Below are 16,644 nucleotides of genomic sequence, written 5' to 3' on the forward strand. Positions count from 1 at the left end.
TGCTGAAGAACTGATGCTTTTGAACTGTGGTGTTGGAGAAGACTCTTGAGAGTCCCTTGGACTGCAAGGAGATCCAACCAGTCCATCCTAAAGGAAATCAGTCCTGAATATTCACTGGGAGGACTGATGCCGAAGCTGAAACTCCAATACTTTGGCCACCTGATGCGAAGAACTGACTCATTTGAAAAGACCCTGATGCTGCGAAAGACTGAAGGCAGGAGGAGAAGGGACAACAGAGAATTAGATAGTTGGATGGCATCACTGATGCAATGGACATGAGTTTGAGTAGGCTCCGGGCGTTGGTGATGGACAGGGAGGCCTGGAGTGCTGCAGTCCATGAGGTCTCAGAGTTGGACACGACTGAGCGACTGAACTGAGTAATTAAGGCTATGATACAGTGTCTTAAAACAGTCCTGTATGGTACATGAACTGGTCGCACCAACCATCTATTCTACAGGATTTGGTAACTTCTCCTGCCTTAAATGAACTGCCTGGCTTGTGAGAGAATGTTTTTGCACATGTTTCAGGAATAAAATACACCATACCTTCACTTACTCAAAGAAAGTAAGTGAAGAAGTGAAGTAAGTGAAGAAGAAAGTCCCTTTCTTGACTCCATAAAGCGCTTGGTTTTTACTTTGCAAGGAAACAGAACTGTGGTTATCCTCCCAACAAAGAATACTTACTTCATTCCTATTAAATTTGCTCCCTGCTGCCTTTCCTGTGCCTTTCTGCACACAAACTAACTTTATGTCTTAAAACCAAATCACATAGCGCAATTCTTTTCAAGACACTTATAACAGCAATTAAACTCAAGCCATGTGGCAGCAACAGGGTATATAACTCAACTGAAGTGAAGACAATATGAACAGCTATGACCATATTTCCTGTAAGGACAACTCCATCATGATCGCCATCTAGCGGATAACAAGTGAAAGACACATCCCAATTTCAGATATGTTAAAACATGGGGTAATAAAGTGTTATCTTGGAATCAATTCGGGGCTTAGAATCTTAGAATCAATATATCAACATGGGGCTTCCCTAGTGATCCATACAGTAAAGAGTCTGCCTGCAGTGCGGAAGACCCGGGCTCGATCCCTGGGTTGGAAAGATCCCCTTGAGAAGGAAATGGCAACCCACTCTGGTATCCTTGCCTGGAAAATTCCATGGACGGAGGAGCCTGGCAGGCTACAGTCCACGGGTTCGCAAAGAGTTGGAAATGACTGAGCAACTTCACTTTAGAATCAATAAATGTATAGTATGTACAGGAACACAAAAAGGTCTATGAGTGGAACCAGGAAAAGGCTTTTGCTTTTTAATCATTTCTGTATTGATGAATCTGTTATGTATTATTTTGTGTATGTATTATAATGTATATATTACTATGTATTATTTTTAGACATAAGATAATTTACAAAACTTAAATACACATAAGCTAAAAATTAAAAAAAATCTATTTGTATTAATGGAAACTGAAGCCTAAAAAAGAAAAAAAACAGGTTTTTGTTTTGTTTTGTTTGGGGAGGGGGGGCACATGGCTCATGGGATCTTAGTTTCCTAACCAAGGATCAAGCCAGAATACCTGGCAGTGAAAGCACACACTGGGCCACCAGGGAATTCCCCAAAACAGGTCTTAAAATTATTGAATATTATTTTTCCTGTGGACTATGCTAAAAACAGTAACTTGATAAAATAGCCTACCAGTTCCTATCCCTCCCCCAGATATGTCACTTAAAACAGGAAAATTTATTTTGTTTCATCCACAAAGTCTACAAGGCAGTGTAATGGAGTTTGCCAATTAATTTAGCAGAACTCTCTAGTCCTTTAAAGAGTGGCCAAGAAGGTGCTCCTTTATTCCAGGTCCACATGCCTCAAGTTTCCCTCCACAGCCAATTCCTTTTTATTAAAAGGATGCTTGCTCTGCGATCAAGGATCCTCCTTATCCTTATTTACTGATGGGGCAGTTTACACCAATACGTAGGAAGCCCAAGAAAACTACCAATGTCGAGAAGACTCAGAGGGGATGCCCATCTTTCTTACCATTGTTGCTGTAATTCTCTGATGATGAAACAAGGAGTCAGGACAAAAATAGTGCATTCAGACTGGCACCTCAGTATCATCAAATGTATAACAGAATAGGTTTGTGGTATATATATTTATGGATTTTTTAAAAAGCTTTTATGGCAATACATGAAGCAGAGTGCACAAAACATGGTTTTTCAGCTTGATGAGTGTTCCCAAACTGAACATACCTGTATCAGGAACCAGATATTAACAGCACTCCAGGAGCTCCCTTCATCATCCCTGTCAGTGACCACCCGCCTCCCCATCCAATCAGCAATGTCACTACATGGACTTTGAAGAGCTTAGATCAGATTTTGCCTAATTTTATACTTAACATAAGCAGAACCAGACATACAGCAGGTTCTCTTTTAGACTTCTCTCAGTACTGTATTTCTCAGACTCATTCCTGCTCTTCAGCAACCTTATTGTTAAGATGTATTTGGCAGATCTTACATTTTCATTTCTCTATAGTATTACATGGTATGAATATACCAAAATGTATTCTACTGATGAGCATTTGGGTAATTTATAGTAGGCACTATTACAAACAGTGCTGTTATAAACTTTCCAGTACAAGTATTTTCATGAACACATGTGCATGATGTTTATGTACAAAGAAGAACCATAGGATATCAAGCTGGATCACAGTTTCAAGCTTTAGTAAATACCACCAAGCAATTCAGTTTTCCAAAGTGGTCTGAGTTACCATGTTTTAATTGGAATATTCAAATAACCTAAACTTAAAAATCATACTGAATATAATTTTGTTTTAACACTTCCAAAGTATTTAGAACTGTGAAACTGCAGGGTAAGTGTTATGACAGAATTACTTTGGCTGATAAATTACACTGTTAATGAAGTCAAAAAGAGACGGATAATTTTAAAAAATGGTTTTATTTAAAAGACTGTTTCAGGCTGAAAAGCCTTAGACTTTCCTCCCTTCAGTTTGAATGGCAACCATACAATGAACAAAATCAAGAAGAGTATGTGTGCGTGCTCAGTATCTTTAGTCATGTCTAGCTCTTTGCGACTCTATGGGCTGTAGTCCACCAGGTTCTTCTGTCCATGGGATTTTTCAGGCAAGAATACTAGAGTGGGATGCCATGCCCTCCTCCAGGGAATCTTCTTGACCTAGGTTAAGGAGAGTATATGCAATGATAATGTCAACAAAAATGCTGAAAGCAAGGGAACAGAGCATCATTCCCTTTGTAAGAATATAAAAGTAAAAGCATGAAGAAAAAAAAGTGGTGAGCTGTTTTGTTAGTGAATACCTGAGGTTATTAATAATTAACAACTGCAGTAATAGCAGGCAGTTAACATTTGTTGAGCCATGGCGCTGAGCACTGTGTGTCAGGCACTATGCCCTTTAAATGCCCTAATTCATTTAATCTTTTCAATAACCCTATGAGGTAACTCCTATTGTTATATCCCTATTGTAAAGAGGAGGAAACTGAGTCTCAAAAGAGTTAGGTAACTTGTCTAAGGTTACACAGAGCAGGCATGTAATCCCAGGAAGTCTGGCTCCAGACCCTACATTCTCAACCACTCTGCCATACTCCCCCTGCTGGACAGAAAAAAACAAACAAACAAACAGGTGAAGAACAAAATGGGCAATAAGAAGAGAAAGGCACATTTACAAAAATGAACAAATCGTTAATCTAAAAGGCAGTTAAGGTTGATTCCAAAATTTAATACAACCATGTCAAATGATAAAGATGTCAATAGAACCTATCATAACTTTTACATTCAAACACAGACAAAAAGAGTCACACTGATACATGTTCCTAATGTGTGACAGATTAATTTGTTTCTAGGATGTTAAAAAGATCCACTGCCATTTTCTCTAATGCTTTGTTAGACCATTCTTCTAAAATCTACCAGTAACTTTCACATACAAGGTACACTTAATTCCCTTTTCACAAATTGCTGGAGATTACTCTCCTCTTAGGCAGTAAAACACCCCTTAACCATTACTCATTATTTTAAGTTTTCAATAAGATAAAACAAAATAAAAACAACATGAAGTACAAATGCACAGATCAGAGAAAATTATTCTATGTGAGGCAGTAACAGAAAAGGTGATGTTTGACTTGGTTCTTAAACTTTACTATAGTTCAGTCTGGTGCCCAAACCTAATATATTACTATAAGTGATCTGACCAATACAACAACAGACAGGAAATATCACACTTTAACCTTTTCTAGATACTATATGTCAATTGATGTGCCATAAAACCAAATTAGGTTTCTGACAAACACATTACAGTCCTTTCAACAAAATTTTGACATGCTGCTACTAAGCTATATTTCTTCTCTTTTCAGAACCTATCTTTTAAGACTTGAGGGCAGATTTAATTCTAGTATCAATTTTAATTCTTAAAAATAACAACATAATATATAAAAATGTAAAGACTGTTGCCTTGAGTTTTACTTAACATAGAAGTAGTTATTTGTCAGGATTTTGATTTTGTAAATCTCAAGCTCTATGAGTCACCTGGTACATGCTTCTCATTCAGCACGCAGAGATATTGCTTCACTCAGGGGATGTATTTTGACATTTTAGAAAACAAAATCACTGCGCCCTCTGGTGGACAATGCTTTTTAGTTAGTAATAGGTTGCATACTATTTCACCAGAATACCCACTCATACCATTATCATTCTTTAGAAAAATTAAAAATTGTCACTTCAGTCTGAACAAACAGGGATTTACATGGTGGAGTTAGCGGTAAACAATCCACTTGCCAATGCAGGAGACATACTGAGACACAGGTTTGATCCCTAGGTCAGGAAGATCCCCTGGAGGAGGACACGGCAATCGCTTAAATATTCTTGCCTGGAGAACCTTCATAGACAGAGAAGCCTTGCAGGCTGTAGTCCACAGAGTCACAGACTTGACATGACGGAAGTGACTTTAGCACACATACGGTGAATCAACAAAGTGGAAAATTAAAAGCTCAAAAGACTGGTACACTTGTAGGACTTGATATATCCAACAAGATGGTTTCTTTAAAACTGAGGAATTTTAAGTGAATTGAGCTTACACTGTAATTATATGTCCTTTAGGACAGTCTTCTATATTGCCATATAATCAATACATATCAGTAAGGAATATTTATTCATATTTTATAGTCTGTAGTACTTGGCAAATCCTCTAAGAACATAAAAGCTTTAAATGTGTTAATCAATTACAGAGTTCTTAACAAAATCTTTGATAACAAAAAGTTCAGAAACAAATACAGAAAGTAAATCTGTGAAAACTTAAAAGACAGCAAAGAAATTCTCCTTCAGTTTTACAAACAAAAGTGAATCCTGAGTAATATGTCATCATAACTGTTTACAATTTGTCATTATCACAAGTCAGTCATGTGCTCAGTATCTAAGTCATGTCTGACTCTTTACAACCCTATGGGCTGTGGCCTGCCAAGCTCCTCTTTCTATGGGATTTCCCACACAAGAATACTGGAGTGGGTAGTCATTTCCTTCTACAATAACTCAGTTATAGTTGAGCACAATCTAGTTAACTAAAGTTGAATATAATCTGGTTATCAGGCTGATGAACGGGGTCAGACTTAAAATTACTGATAGCAATGGTCAGATCCTAACTACTGAAATTATCCCAGTATGCAGTATTCAAAGAGAATGGTGAATAGCAGGAAGGGGTGGTACAGGTACACAGATAAAATTAAGGAGAACAATACAAAATAATAAGTGTTGGTATCGGTATTGGATTTTCGGTTAACTTCAAAGATGATGATCACCGATTTCTTTATTAAATGAAATAAAAAATACAGTAAGTATGGGAAAAAATAAATTATTTCACCATGGCAAACTCTAATTTAAAGAAGCTTGATACTATCAATCTCTCCGAAGTGGTCAGAAGTTCATATACCAGCCATACACAAGAATACTTGGTTTCCCATTTCCTTGTCAGCCATTGATTAAGACTTGTTTTTTCCCACTGATCTGATGAGTGTGAAACAACCTTTAATTATACTGTACACAAGGAGATAATTTTAAGGCTATTCAGTATAACACTGTAATAGCTAAAAACTGGAATCTTACATATCTACCAACAAAAAAATAAAAAAATAAATTGTAGCACAGTCATAAAATGAAGTACTATTCTTTGAAATGAATTAAGACTATATAATAACATGAATTTCAAATACACTGTAGGATGAAAAAGGCAAGTTTAAAAGCCTCATGAAACATATAAAAGCAGGCACAACAGTGTTTATAAGGTAACATGTTTTATAACATTAAATGGGAAATATACACATAAATTTTAGGGTAATGATTATCTATGAGAGGGAAGATAAGGGAACCTAATTGGGACGATAAAAAGAATGTTTCAGTGGTATTGGTAACACTTTATTTCTTCTTTAAAAAATGGTAAACTATTCGCATCTAAGTAGTAAGTATATTGGATATTCTGTTGTTTCCCTATTCTGTTTCCAATATTTCATTATTTTTAAAATTAAGAGCAACCTAAATGTATAATGACACAAGGGATTGGTACATTATGGTATAATTCCAGTACTGCAATAAATTACAGAATTTCTAGTGATGCAATGAATACATATATTTTTACATGAAAAGATACCCATGATATTGGATATGTTATGATATTGCCAAATTTTAAGAAGTTGCAAAGTAATATATATAAATGGATGATTTTCAAATTCTTCTTTTCACATCCTACATCATCTTAATTTTTATAGTGACCATATATTACTCTTATAACCAGAAAAATAGGTTTTCATGGGCAAAGGAATAAAAAAGTACCTTTTTTTTTAGGTAATTATCAATTTTTACCATATCAAATTGATAAAGCCAGCAAGAAAATCTAATGAAAACTACTAAGTGAACGACAACAGAAATGCCCAGCATTTCTGGTGAAGCAGGGATGTACGCAGGCTGACTACGTTGATTTACACTATCAGAACCTAAGCCTCCTTTCACTTCCAAGGTGGCAAGAGAACAAACAGGACAATGCCGGTGGGTCCAAGGATGGTGGAAGAGACGAGGGCCCAAACTGTGGAACAAAGGAAAGGAACCAAGGTTGGCTTTTAGGAATTCCACAGAAGATGGGTGAGATGCCGTGGATTTTCTCATGCACTCTTTTCAGGCCCTCCCTTTTATGCTCTCTCCCAGCTGCCCCACAGCTAAGTGATAAGCTACCATAATGAAATAATTCTTCATTATTTTCTATCTCTAATGAGATTCTATATTCCTTGATTCAGTAATACATGAATAAGCAATCATCACCTTTGAAATTAACAGGAAAAGGCTTATTTTATATGTTCAAAAGTCACTGAAGAAGCATTCTTTGAATATGATCGAAGTTTGTGCAATTGAAAATGCCTTTGTATTTTAGAATTCTCCTTTTATGTATAGCCAGGTGGTTTTATTCCTTATTTTGATGGCCCTAATTCCTTATTTTTCCTTCAAATAGGAAATTCTGACCTCTGTTTTAGCCAACAAATTGAAGGTGACATTGCAACAGTTCATAGTTCTTAGGAGAGAGGCAGCCATGCACATTCAGCCTTAACCAAGACTTCTTCCTATCACAAAGCTGTCAGGTGTCTGGGCGGAAAAACACAGCAGCAGTCCTGAATCTGTCTTGAGTATCTGCTGCAAAGGAAGCAAAGGAAGTCTCACACACAACCACACATTTCCTTGCCATATTTGCATTTTCCTTCACAGCAAAAAAAAAAAAAAACACCCACTCTCTTCTAATCTCATCTTTACATTAAACAAAATGATTTCTTATAAAATAATCCTAAAATTAACTAGTAAATTTATTTTCAAAGAATAGTACAGTTTGCGAAAAATTAACTGGTAATGATGCTATAAGGCACTAATTTAAGAATAACGATCAGAAAAGAAAAAACTAATTTTAAGAGGAAATCCTTTTTATTTGTACCTTTGTCTGTTTATGTATGAGGAAAGGCAGTCAAGGACAAATCTGCCTGCCAACATCTTTATCCTCTCTGTCTTCTCATTCACATGAAGAACTTAGGCTGAGTACCAGGTTACAAAAACACTGTATACAAACATCATGGTACCAGATTTCCCTGGTGGTCCAGTGACTGAGACTCTGTGCTCCCAGTGCTGGGGGCCCTGGTTCGATTCCTGGCTAGGGCACTAGATCCGACATACTTTAACTAAGAGTTCATCTCTCTCAACTAAGACCTCATGCAGCCAAATAAATAAGTATATGTCAAAAAAAAAAAAAAAAAGATCATGGTAAATCCAGCACAAAGGGCGTTTTGCTGAAAACAAGATCTGCCATTGACAGAAATACTCAGCTCAGTTCAGTTCAGTCACTCAGTTGAGTCTGACTCTTTGCCACCCCATGAACCGCAGCACGCCAGGCCTCCCTGTCCATCACCAACTCCCAGAGTTCACTCAAACTCATGTCCATCGAGTCGGTGATGCCATCCAGCCATCTCATCCTCTGTCGTCCCCTTCTCCTCCTGCCCCCAATCCCTCCCAGCATCAGAGTCTTTTCCTATGAGTCAACTCTTTGCATGAGGTGGCCAAAGTACTGGAGCTTCAGCTTTAGCATCATGCCCTCCAAAGAGCACCCAGGGCTGATCTCCTTCAGAATGGACTGGTTGGATCTCCAGAAACCCCAAATACTAGGCTTACCTTTCAGAGATAATCTTGATTTGAATTTTTAATAATCATTATTATTCCCTCTACTTGTCAAGGCACTTCTTAAAAGCAAAGAAACAAGAAACCTAGAAAAGTTGGATCCCCCTGAGACTGGCCTTTGGTGTATAACTGAATTTTTCCAATGATACTGATAATATACAGAGAATCTAATCAGAAACTCTGCTAGCATTACTAATCTACATGATAAAATCTTGACTATGCAATAATGATGCTTCAGTAGTTGGGTATTCTTTCAAAAAGGTAAAAATAGGGGCCTATTTTACACTATACAATAAAATAATCCTGAGCAGATTCAAGACCTCCCAAGCATGGAGTGAAGGGCATGGGAAAAATTTACAAATTTTGCAGTAAACAGAGAAAAATATTTCAAGACCTCAGGGTAGGGAAGGATTACTTAAGATATAGAAAACTCAAAACATCAAAAAAGATGTCTACATTAATTTAAACTTAGGCATAATTTTAAAAGACAATTTTAAGTTAAAAAGCACAAAGAAGAAAATATTTATAAGGCAATATAACTAAAAGATTAAGAAAGCTGAGCGCCAAAGAATTGATGCTTTTGAACTGAGGTGTTGGAGAAGATGCTTGAGAGTCCCTTGGACTGCAAGGAGATCCAACCAGTCCATTCTGAAGGAGGATCAGCCCTGGGATTTCTGTGGAAGGAATGATACTAAAGCTGAAACTCCAGTACTTTGGCCACCTCATGCGAAGAGTTGACTCATTGGAGAAGACTCTGATGCTGGGAGGGATTGGGGGCAGGAGGAGAAGGAAATGACAGAGGATGAGATGCCTGGATGGCATCACCAACTCAATGGACATGAGTTTGAGCAAGCTTTGGGAGTTGGTGATGGACAGGGAAGCCTGGAGTGCTGCAGTCCATGGGGTCGCAAAGAGTCAGACACAACTGAGCGACTGGACTAAACTGAACTAAAAGATTAATGTCTGGACTCCTAAAAGTCAATAAAAATTAAAAATTTATAAACCAATACAAAAATTGGTTAAAAAACAGACAAACCAGAAGCCTGCTTGACCAATAATGCTATATCTTACTAATAATTACGTAATGCTACGTGCAGGTAGACCTAAGAGATGTGGGTTCAATCCCTGGGTCAGGAAGACCTTCTAGAGGAGGGCATGGCGACCCACTCCAGTATTCTTGTCTAGAGAATCCATAGACAGAGGAGCCTGGTGGGCTACAGTCCATAGAGTCGCAAAGAGTCAGACATGACTGAAGTGACTTAGCACACATACATGCACATCTCACTAATGCTTGCTATCACTAATTATTCAAGAAATCCCAAGTAAAAGCAGTAAGATAGCACTTCATACCCCACCAAGTTGACAATCCTTTAATTCTGATAATAAGTCTTGGCAAGAATATGGCAAAAGAGTAACACTTACTTGTAAGTTTTTATTTTAGTGAGGCAGGAGAGAGAATGGAATTACAACATCAAACTGAGAGGTTAAAGACTTTCTGCAGTGTCTAACGGGGACTCTCAGTAAGGAACTTCTTGTGAGGATCTAACTCTGGACAATAAACACACCATACAATATGTCATTATCAGGTCTCTTATAATGTATTTAGACTTAAAGGAACATACTGATGTCATACATCTTCCTTTTGGATCTGAGGCATAGCCAATAAGGTCTCAAAAAAAAAAGGTTTTCTGTTAAAGGTACTGGCTAAAATATATAACCAATATATAACCAACTGGCTAAAATATATAACCAAAAACAAAGAGTTTCCCCCAGGTAAAAATATCAAATCTTTCTTTTAAAACTTCAACAACACTAACAAGACATATTTTAATTCTTGTAAGATTCACATTTTTACATTAAAGCTAAAATTTTCTTTTGTTCCTATTAGCTTAACTGGTGCATATGTAAATTGAATCAAGCAATTTCAATTGATATGTTATATCATATATATCTAATCTTTTATAAATGGTGGAATTGAGTGATACTATTATAAAATCTATAGATTCTACAGAATTTTTTTACTATATTTTATACTAATATTTTATACTATTATAAAATATACAGATTCTATCTACAGAACATAAGCCTACAAAAACTATCCCAACCAAACACTCTGGACAAAGCTCAAAAGTAATAATATTTCTCAGCTATGTCTCTTAATGCTATAACCATACAATATTTTTAAATTAACTTGGTTATATTTTTAACACATCTGTTTAATCAGTTTTATAGACATTACACTACTGTGAGCCATGTCCACTTTATAGTCAAGTCCTCCTTGTAAACAATAAGAAGTAGGCTAGCATTTGTGAATTCTGATTCTGGGCAATGGCAAGCCAGTCATGCAATTATAAAAGCTATCTATAATGATCCAACAATTTGCAATTTGTTAGAATACTCTCTTTACTATCACTGTATTTCACCTATTGGGCTTGCCCTATAATTACAGGGTAAAAGCAGGCAGATATTTAACACTATTTTTTTTCCCCAGGCAGTGAATAAACAACAGTTGTCAAAGTACCTTTTAAATGTAAACTAAATGTACAATGAGCTTCCCAGGTGGTTCAGTGGTAAAGAATCCACCTGCTAAAGCAGGAGACTCTGGTTCAGCCCCTAGGTCTGGAAGCTCCCCTGGAGAAGAAAATGACAACCCACTCCAATATTCTTGCCTAGGAAATCCCATGCACAGAGGAGCCTGGAAGGCTATAATCCATGGGGTCGCAAAGAGTTGGACATAACTTACTGACTAAACAACAAAATTTGCAATAGCACAGAAGAGCTACAATAAGACTATGGTTATCAGGAGTTAATGAAACTCTTTAAAACAAGCTTACTAAGCAGAAAGGTTCTTCAGTGAAAAGGGATGGTTGGACCCTTTATGTGGAATGGAAGAAAGGCTGCCAACTCAAAATCGCTGATAATCAGAGAAATACAAATTAAAACAAGATAATTCTTTTGCCCATCACATTGGCAAAAGTTTAAAAGACTGATAATATCCAGGATTGGCAAGGGTGTAGGAAAATGGATATTCTCATACCCATCAATACAGCTTTTTAGAAAAGTAATTTAGTGCATCTAAGAAAATTTTATATATAAATACCCATGCACTCATTTATTACACATCCAAACCTCTATCTTAGCAAAATAACTGGCTTTAGATAAGAAACCAAAATATCTGAATATTTATTAATAGAATATGCATGGTCATTCATGTTACAAAACACCAAAACACCAAGCAAGGCTGCGCAAAGATCTCTAAGACATAATGCTAATATGGGGAGGTGGGGGAATCAAATGTGAATACTATAGTGGATACCTTTCTTTCATAGTGCCCAAATTTTTTGAAACCACTGTTTCCACACTATGATCCTACCTTCCCAAAGTAGACCAAAACAACAAAAATAACAATAACAACAACTATATTATCCAGCCTCCCTCACAGCCAGGTATTTCACTAAAGTATTAATAAAGCTAGTAACTGTGTGATCTCAGTTCAGTCGCTCAGTTGGGTCCAACTCTTTGTGACCCCATGAACTGCAACACGCTAGGCTTTCCTGTCTATCACCAACTCCCGGAGCTTGCTCAAACTAATGTCCATTGAATTGGTGATGCCATCCAACCATCTCATCCTCTGTCGTCCCCTTCTCCTTCTGCCTTCAATCTTTTCCACCATCACGGTCTTTTCTAACAAGTCAGTTCTTCACATTAGGTGGCCAAAGTATTGGAGTTTCAGCTTCAGCATCAGTCCTTCCAGTGAATATCTGGGACTGATTTCCTTGAATATCTGGTTTGATATTCAAACCTGGTTTGAATTTCCTGCAATTCAAAAGCATCAATTCTTCAGCACTCAGGTTTCTTTATGGTCCGACTCTCACATCCATATACGACTACTGGAAAAACCATAGCTTTGACTAGACAGACCTTCATCGGCAAAGTAATGTCTCTGCTTTTTAATATGCTGTCTAAGTTTGTCATGGGCTTCCCTGGTGGCTCAGAGGTTAAAGCGTCTGCATAGCTTTTCTAGACTGTGTGGTCTAGAGTCTGTCAATTAGAAAAATCCAGGTGATAGATTTGAGGAAACAGTTTGGCAAAGGGTATCTCTTTGACGAGCTTGAGTAGACATAGAGGCAGATTGTTTTAAGACCACAGAAGCTTCTTGGTCAGAGACAAGGTTCTGTGCTTTTCTCTGGTGGTCAGTGGCTGCCATCAATCTTTTATCATGGCAGTTCTACGAGGTGCTTCTGGGTTTTATTGCTGAAACAGTCTGGAAACTGCTTCTCCAGGCTACGATACTCTCAACATCTCTATCCCTTCATAAATTCCTTTCTGGATAAATTAGCTAGAATGGGTTTCCTTATAAAAATTAAGAAACCTTTCATATACATAATGATAACCACTTATGAACTTTACAAGTTCATAAATGTATGAACTAAAAAACACTACGTATTTAGAAAAGGATCTGAAGACTATGAGAGCACATAACAACCTGATGATGAACTCTAAAGAAGAAATATGTATAGGTGAGGAAGAGGGTACAGCAAAGCTTTTTCCTTTTTCCTCTACATACCTCTTTTCTGTTTAAATATTTTTACAATGACAAACAGTTGTATAATACTGGGATTTTTTAATAATTTAAAATCTTTGAAAAACTTAAAAACTGGTACATCCTACCCAGAGATGCCTGGTATCCTAGTTGAGAATAACATTTTTATGGCACTTAAGTACGGAATTAAAAAAAATTAGAACAAACTGAAAACATTCTGTGGTACATATATACACAATTTCATGTATTCTCACTTACATAACATAAAAACCTTATATTGGAGCACAGAAGGATTTTTTTAAGCATGACTCCAGAGGTAGAAGAGAAGATAATAATATGCAACTATAATACACAAATATAACTTCTGAAACTTTAAAGTTAAAAGATGAAGGACAACGATCTGAGGCATATAAGGCAAATAACAGATTAATACTTTCAATATATATTCTTACATAGCAATACGAATGGACATTTTAATTTAAAAATGGGAAAAGTGCATTAGCAAAAATTGGACAAGCTAAATATCCACAGTAAAAAAATTAAACAAAATTATTCAAAAATCCATAGTATTTCATGATATTGCAAAACCATGCAGTCACAGCAAACTAAAAGGCAGATCCTTGTCTATTAGCATGAAAAGATGTTCCAGTTTACAATTAATTAAAAATGGCAGGTAACCAAGTGACATATTTCTATTAGTGTTAAACATAGGTTCATTATATGTACATAAATATATATGCACAAATATTCGTACATATATCTCAACAAACACACAGCACATATTCTAGAAGAACAGATCTGAAATAGCAAATGCCAAATGCTAATAGCAGCTAGTTCAGAATAATAAAATACAATCACAAGTAATTTTCACTTTCTTTTTCATACCTTGTCAATAGTCTGAGCCCTTTATGAATGAATACATATAGGTTTTATAAGTAACAGTAAGAAATATTTTCATCCTTTAAACAAACAAAGAGCAATAAAGATAACTTTATTAAATATCCTGTAATTTTAATCATATATTACTATTTTCTTACCTTTAAACCTTCAGCTGGAAGTCTATAACCAAACCTTGCTGGAAGGTCATCAAATGTCTGAGATGCATTTTCAAAATTATACTAAATATAAAATTAAAAACAATCAGGTTACAACCAATGTACACATAACATTAAAAACAAAAAGTTTGTTAAATTATTTAAATTGTCATTTCCACGATTCTGATTTACTATCACAGCTTATCACAATTCAACTTTGTAAATGCATATCCACTATATTGATAAAATTTACTACATACACAACTATTTCAATTGGATTCTGATTTCATGTAATTATTATTAAACAGAAGCAATAATTCTGTTAACATTTAACTACCTACTGTTTTCCTCACTTTTTCCCCATAGACAATTCCCTAGCAAGGAATTTTCTAGACAGATTATTTTCCAGTAAGAATTCCATTTTATTTTCTCTATATTATAAGGGTCTAGATATAAAGCAAGCGATTTACTGGATTTCTGGATCTAGCTTTGAAAGATGCCTTTTCCCCAGAGAAAGAAGGAGTATCAAACCATCCTTTTAAGACTGCCATTTTTTAAGTAATCTGAACACTTTTGTCCAGGACTGAAAATGAAAGATCTAAACTCAATGAAATACATACACATAGAAAGCTGAAGGTATTCAATCTCTTTAATAACTACCCCCACCCCGTTCCTTATAGATACAGATTTCTATTCTACAATATTTCAGTCCTCCACCAAAAGAGAACAAAACAAGGATCTGCTATACTTTTATAATGAAAGATAACAGTAATGATAATTGTAAAGTGAGCTTACTGTATTATTTAAGATGCTGTGTTCAAGGTGCTTTAAGGAAAACAAAAGAAACAAGGAAGACATGAAACTAAACAAAAATGGTAAACAAGTAACTTTTGAAACATAGGTGAAATTTACACAGTGAAACAGAAGTTAAGGTAGCTGTCAGTAAACTGTAGGCCAAAGACAGAAAAAAGTGAACACAATCAGTTTGAATATAGATTAAAAGGATGGAACAAAGCAAGAGTGCTATATATAGACAGCGCAAGACAGAAGGATGATGCAAATCTTAAATATTCACAACATGGATTAGATCACACATCCAGATTGCTGTCCTTAAATCAAACACCCACTGGGGATCCTCATTCTAGCCTCATGTGTCATTTGCCAGAGACAGGTGGATCAACAGCTCTGCAGGTTAACAGCAAATTACAGCTGCATTCAGATGTAAATACCTCAGGTCTCTCCACCAGAGCAAGCAAACACTGGATCCAGACACTTTCCATCTGTTAAGTCCCCTTGTTCATCCTCAACTATACCGTAAACATACTGTCACCAGGGAAAGTGGAGGCAGCATACAGACTTGTTACTGTTCAGTCGCTAAGTGGTGTCAGATGCTTTGTGATCCCACGGCTTGCAACCCGTCAGGCTCCTTCTGTCCATGGGACTTCCCAGGAAAGAATACTAGAATGGGTTACCATTTCCTTCTCAAGGGGATCTTCCCAACTCAGGGATCAAACCCTCGTCCCCTGCATTAGCAGGCGGATTGTTTACCACTGAGCTATCAGGGAAGCCCAGCATAGAGACTGGACAAACTAATAACAGGAAACACAGGATTCGGGTAGTGTGACTCTTCACCCTATCCTGTGTATTAACATACCCATCTTTTATCTATGCTTCTCACTGTATGTTTGTAATAAATTCAATAAATTGTAACTCAACTATCCAAATTTGATCACTGAACCTATCTATTCTGTTACCTCTGGGATAATCAGCCTGGAAGTATACTTGAAAGCCAGCAATGCTTCAGAGTAAATTCTTATTTTAAAAACAATTCATATTTGCAGAGTACTTTATGGTTTACATATGAAGAAGGAAATGGCAACCCACTCCAGTACTCTTGCCTGCAAAGTACCATGGACCAAGGAGCCTGATAGGCTACAGTCCATGAGGCTGCAAAGAGTCGGACACGACTGAATGACTTCCTTTATGGTTTACAAAGTGCTTTAGTCAACAAAGTGCTTTTACCTCCATTATCACAATGTATCATTTAATCTCTTAATTAAAACATCCTTCTTTAATTGATTTGATTAAATTTTGATCAGCTTTGAGCTTGAGACAGCCATTTAACTCCTCCAAGGCCAAACACACTTGGCCTCTATTTAAGAAAATAGATCTACATCAACACAAAGAAAAAGATAGATGTGTACAGGCAGTACTTTTTCTAAAGTGTACTTTTAAGATTAGGAAATGAAAAACCTACAGCTGTGCTAAAGTACTCTTTTATAACTTCCTATTACTGAGGAGTTTCATGCTTTTGGCTAGAATTTCAGAAATAAAATATCTAGC

At 36.4% G+C, this 16,644-nt stretch overlaps 1 protein-coding gene across 3 annotated transcripts in view; it reads right to left on the reverse strand.

Annotated features, from left to right (window-relative positions):
- Positions 1-16,644, reverse strand: part of RNF13 (ring finger protein 13) — a 129,494-nt gene that overhangs the window by 84,571 nt on the left and 28,279 nt on the right. For all 3 annotated transcript variants that reach the window (XM_061419023.1, XM_061419026.1, XM_061419034.1), the window contains one exon: positions 14,305-14,385. In XM_061419023.1, coding sequence (XP_061275007.1) covers positions 14,305-14,385 — 81 coding nt within the window. Of the gene's footprint in view, positions 1-14,304; positions 14,386-16,644 lie in introns of those variants that run through there.

This window comes from Bos javanicus, chromosome 1 (genome assembly GCF_032452875.1).
Source record: "Bos javanicus breed banteng chromosome 1, ARS-OSU_banteng_1.0, whole genome shotgun sequence".
In the NCBI taxonomy this organism is placed as follows: Eukaryota; Metazoa; Chordata; class Mammalia; order Artiodactyla; family Bovidae; genus Bos; species Bos javanicus.